Source organism: Rutidosis leptorrhynchoides, chromosome 4, assembly GCF_046630445.1.
Source record: "Rutidosis leptorrhynchoides isolate AG116_Rl617_1_P2 chromosome 4, CSIRO_AGI_Rlap_v1, whole genome shotgun sequence".
In the NCBI taxonomy this organism is placed as follows: Eukaryota; Viridiplantae; Streptophyta; class Magnoliopsida; order Asterales; family Asteraceae; genus Rutidosis; species Rutidosis leptorrhynchoides.
In genome coordinates, this window is record NC_092336.1 from 130,174,891 (window position 1) to 130,180,340 (window position 5,450).

At 30.6% G+C, this 5,450-nt stretch overlaps 1 protein-coding gene across 11 annotated transcripts; it reads right to left on the reverse strand.

Annotated features, from left to right (window-relative positions):
• Window positions 1-228: 228 nt before the first annotated feature.
• LOC139845172 (uncharacterized) lies at window positions 229-4,933 on the reverse strand. 11 transcript variants are annotated; one of them, XM_071835411.1, is made up of 10 exons: window positions 4,561-4,933; window positions 3,555-3,957; window positions 3,376-3,451; window positions 3,052-3,225; window positions 2,765-2,941; window positions 2,620-2,673; window positions 2,435-2,506; window positions 2,083-2,169; window positions 756-890; window positions 229-497 (listed from the first exon to the last, which is right to left on the reverse strand). In XM_071835411.1, exons 2-5 carry the CDS (start codon window positions 3,579-3,581, stop codon window positions 2,850-2,852), a joined length of 369 nt encoding a protein of 122 aa, XP_071691512.1. In that variant the 5' UTR covers window positions 3,582-3,957; window positions 4,561-4,933; the 3' UTR covers window positions 229-497; window positions 756-890; window positions 2,083-2,169; window positions 2,435-2,506; window positions 2,620-2,673; window positions 2,765-2,849. The 11 variants fall into 11 exon arrangements, 10 of the variants coding, with proteins under 10 accessions (XP_071691512.1, XP_071691510.1, XP_071691506.1 ...); XM_071835409.1 differs by having other exon boundaries at window positions 756-1,004; window positions 1,116-2,169; XM_071835405.1 differs by having other exon boundaries at window positions 756-885; window positions 1,000-2,169.
• Between the last annotated feature and the right edge of the window lie 517 nt (window positions 4,934-5,450).

The window sequence follows — 5,450 nt, forward strand, 5'->3', positions numbered from 1 at the left end:
TGTAACACGTGAGTTTAGATAATTAGATTATACTTAAATCACAGAACATATATAAGACCATCATTAGTTTATATCTATTACTAGACTTTAAGAGCCCGTGCGTTGCACGATTGGTTCTAATATCTTTAAGTATTAATACATTAGGTAGTGATGATACTATCTAAAGAACATTTAAAATAAAACATCATAGTAGATATTGTTATTCAACAAAGCAAATGACAACATATATATTATATGAATTAACGGTATCATAAAGAAAGTACGATTACATAACAACTACAAAATGACCAAAAACAACCTATCAGGGATTATTAATGTACTTCCCAATTCCATGTTTCAAAGATAATACAAATGACAAATAAGTTATACTAAAACTCATAAACATAAAACTTTACATATGGATGTCAATCAAAAAGTAGCATATTTGATGATAATTATATGTCTTGTACCACCATCAAAAACTTTAATAATTACACATCCTGTAGCATGTCCATTACCTACATTACCAAAAGTAAAAAAGAATAAGTCCCTCAAAAAACTGGCATGTTGACTTTTAAATGTCAAAATGTGAGCACAAGTCAACCCATTAGTATGTTGATAACTAAAAATATAAATAATTTATTAAATCTCAACATGCACAAACAGAAATCATGTTTCGCAAGGTGTACTGAAATTTGTAGATAGACACTGATCGAGATGTTTGTTTGTTGGATTACTCTCATTATACATCATCAACATTTGATCATGTAACTTACTGTTTTTGAATCGGTACTGAAAATCATTCTTTCTGCCATTCCCTGCGACACATGGAACTGTGCGCTTGGGAGTCTGTGAATTCGCCCATTTCAAAATGCAATGAAGATGGAAAGCATGGTTGCAAGCAGCCTATACTGCACAAATAAGCATATTAACAAACGAATCATACTTATTCTCATACATGTACCAACTAACACCATATAATGATTGAATAAATTGCAAGTTTGACCCCCAAATTCATACCTGACCTATTATACCACCAGACGAATACAACTATCATCCATTGAATTTCCTTGCACAAAATCATATAAGTAACACCAACTGTAGTAAAAAAAATCCCAATCAAAGTTTTTACTTACCACTTGCAGCCTCTGCCTAAATTCCCCATAAGTTGACTTCCAATCTTGACTATCAAAATTCAACCGCCTTTTGCAACCGTCAACGAAGACATCAATAACTTTCTAGCAACATTCTAGTAATTAATTGACCATTATAGATAGTAAAATTCATCCCACATTCAACCTGGCCCAATTTATCAGTAGCCACTAATTTTCATCCAGTGTCTTCTAAAACTTGACATTAATTTATTCATTGGGTCCAAAAAAGTCAAACATGACCTACAACATCATTTGTCTGAGCCTCATAAAATCAAATTAGTATAAGCAAATATCGTTGTTGTGTTATCCGCTGCTTGTGGTTGTGCTCGATTCAGATCAATTTACTTAACAATCACTAACAAAATCAAGCTACCAATGTCACTAATATATGTCGACTTTAAAAATCTTCATGTTGGGTCATTATGAAATATATAATCATGGACTAATATAACAGTAAATGTAGAATCATACCGGTCGCCACAAGGAAAGCATCTGAACATGAACTATGAATCAACAAACATATCTGAAAGTGTACATCCGTTTATTTAGAGTAATTGTAGCAACAATAAAGATATATGTAAGTGAATTTATGATGAAGTGGTTGATCTTCATGGGAAAAACACATATGAATACCCACAAACATGTAACTGACATTACTATATTGTATACATGATATCAAGTCAGTAGCATCAGCAATCAAAGATAGGTTGTCTCTGAAGCCTATAATTATAAACTAATGAAACCCACTTTTAGATTATATATCAAGCCAAAAGCATATAACTGTCTGCTGTACGGTTAGCTAAAGTGCATATATTTGGCAAACACGAACACTCTGCACTACAGTTAACAATAGTTTTATTCATATAAGTAAACTACAAAATAATTAAACTTAATAAATTGATGGGAAACACGAAAATGCATTCTCAGTAAAGATCGTATGAAAAGTTACCTTTAACCTTCTTTCTACTTCAACTTTACACATTCCACCAAAACAACAAACTCGGTATTTGCTCCCATTTATAGTTTAAGCATCACACTGGGTAGATTAACATAAGATATTACTTAGTGTCATGGATTAAACCACTTTTTTGTTAAAATTACAATCACACAGAAAACAAATCCAAATTAAATAAGAAAAAATTTATTAGTATGATCTCCATTGATTTCTTAACTCTTCGGAAAAAACACGATGGAAATAACTTAGAAGCCCTAAAATTAAAAACAAACTTTGAAATCGCTTAGAATAAGAAATTTAATTACAACAACTGGAGTGGAATTGTATTCGAGTAAATTCATGGTACCTTATGGAGCATATGGAGCTGAATTACATTAGGATTAGATTAGATTTGATGATCTTTGATGAATGATTTTTACTGCAAGGAAATTGAAATGAAGCTAGTATGTAATCATATTAAATGTGTTAATGTATCTTCCCTAACATATTAATTAAATTTATTTATCTTGAACATTAGTTATATAAACTGACCTCTATTTTTTTCAGGATATTCGAAATGACCACCAATAGTTTCTTGCATTGTTCCTGCCAAAGAAACAAACATGAAAAAAACATATTCAAATTGTGGAAGCAGGAAACATTCCAGTAATCAATTTGGAACAAATTATTAAAGTACCATTTTTAAGACTGAGTTGTCTACATCGGATGTATCGGACTCGAAATGAGGCAAACATTTACAGATATTTTGCAGGGGACATGTGTCAACAACTTCTGAAACTACTCGACTTTGAATTTGTTCTTGCTAATTTTGTAAAGTCAACTCTTGAATCTCCCTGTTTATAGACATGATAGTCTAATTAATTAAATACATCACTAATTAGTTATTTTAAAAAGTTTGTCATTACCTTCTAAATATAGCAAGCAACATAGTAAGCGATGTCCTAAATTAAAAAGACAACCTACTTGGTTTCACAAAATAACTTGGTAAGCCACTCATATATTCAAATTCAAGCAGCTGCAAACTTTTGAGACTTGCTGTGTCGATTTCCAGAATTATTATTATTATTATTATTATCTCTTGAGCGATTATGCTTCCCATTAAATTTCCATCCACCTCTGTTATTCTTTCCTCCTCCCCTGCACAAGTCACAAACAATTGATTCAACTTACAAAATGTATCCTAGAGGGGTAAAAGTGGAAATAAAAAAAACAACACATTTCACATATTACACATTTACTCGAGCATGATTTTCTAGAATAAAACATTAATACAAAATAAATGCTAACCTGCTCCAATTGCCTTTTTTCCCTCTAGATTTCTCTTGGCTTCGGAGCATGATCCAGTAGTCTTTTTCCGCTTCACCTGAAAACACGACATAATTCAAAAGCTCATTAAATTAATTTAAATTACTAATTTCAACCTTCACAAAATTTGTAATTAAATTGCAAAGATAAGAAAGTATTACCTGTAACTGGATCAAGAATGGCAACATAGTTTTTGACAATTAGACCACCTTCATCATTAAGCACAGCAGCAGTAGAGCAACACATATACACAACATACAAAAAAAAAAAAAAAAAAAAAAATGCAGAAGCAGATAACAATAGCAACAATTAAGCAAACAGACTGAATATTATAATCAAACTTAAGAGCCCGTGCGTTACATGAAACATGTAATCATCTTGAATATGTAAGTAATATTGTGGTTTTGATCACAAAATAAGAAAACTGAATATACACAATGCATACCAGAATGGAATAGATACCAAAAACTAATCACAATGCACAACATAATGATCAATATAGAGTGGATTTGTACCTTATTCTTGCATCTCGTGCTTAATCTCCTTGAATTGTGATATCAAAATCTGTCAATATATAAGCAAGGCATGGAAAAATGAATACTACTCACTTTTAAAAGCAATAACAACCATATAACAAAGATATAGAGTGTGCAGATTTAGGAATAAAGTTAATTAATTTTACCATCCAACCCAAGATAAGATATAAGACAGATATTTAGTTCAACATATGCATACAACATAATAAATACAACATAACACATATACAAAATATTTTAGCTGACTGGACACACATTGGTTACAACTTACAGCAAAAGAGTAAAACAAAATGTGGTACACATAATGATGAGAACTAAATTATTTTAGTACAAAATATGCATAAAAAATGACACCAAATCAAATAAATCACATGATTTATAGATTCTTTCGTCAATATTAACAAACAAATGAAGTGAATTTGTTGAATTAAAATTAATTCATTAAAACATAATTTAATAAAAATGAATAAATCAAGACTGAAATATTAAGAATATCTATACGGAGTAACTTAAAAGCTATAGCATGAGTTTTTGATGAAGATCAATAGCAATTTTCAATCGATTATAGCAGTGCTAAATAAAAACATATATGATTAACATGGATGAATATATATTCGAATTCGAAATTTACCTAAATTGTATATCGATATGCATCTGATAACGAAGAACCCTAATTTTTATTTGATAAAATTACGCTTCGTGGTTTCTGGCTTCTTTAATCATCAAAAGGGTAAGTGTTCATTGTTGTTCATCATCGCTACACAGAGGATCGATCTTCACAATACCACTTTGGAGCCCTAATTTTAATTTCATATGGGCGACGGGCTACGGCAGTATATTGTAACAGGAGATATTAGACAAATTTTATACCAAAAGGTGCGTAAAAATGAGCCGGAAAATTTAAATTTAGTGGTGAGGTCGATTACGGTAGCAGATTGACATATTCGCCGGCGATATTGGTTAGGGTTTTCAGTTTTTAAGAGAGAGGGTTGAGAAAGAGAGAGGTAATGCGTGCGGTAGATAAAGACAACCAGATACCAAATTTTTTTTTTTTTTAATTTGTTAATTTAACAAAAAAAAATAAAGAAAATTAGATAGAGTGGACACGTGGAGTGCTGTAAATCGAGAGAATGTGAGTCTGACACATTTGTAAATTGAGAGAATGTGAGTCTGAGATATTGGATGGGGATCTCATGCTTTATGTGAGGAAAGAAAAAGGATTAGATCTATACAAGCAAAATTAAAACAATAAAATAAGAAGAAAAAATAGCATAGGCTATATAATTGAGATGTAGTCAGTATTCCATTAACCTCGAAGTTATGAATTCAAATCTAGAGGTGAAGTATTTGTAAATATTCGTTGATATTCCTTATGGTTGTGTGTGTGTTTTTATCTTACAACAAAATAACAAGTTGTATGATTGCTCTACACCATTATATTGTGAAACTGTAATTTTATTTTTTTTTAAAAAAGGATTAAATGTATAAAAGAATCTTTTAAGACAATAAAATTAAAAAGAT

Coding starts and splice junctions, on each gene's coding strand:
- LOC139845172 (XM_071835411.1), bottom strand. CDS start 3,581: ATGTTGCCATTCTTGATCCAGTTACAG. Junction 3,226..3,375: donor AAAAAAGGCAATTGGAGCAG/GTTAGCATTTAT, acceptor TGACTTGTGCAG/GGGAGGAGGAAAGAATAACA. Junction 2,942..3,051: donor AAGTTATTTTGTGAAACCAA/GTAGGTTGTCTT, acceptor TTAATTAATTAG/ACTATCATGTCTATAAACAG.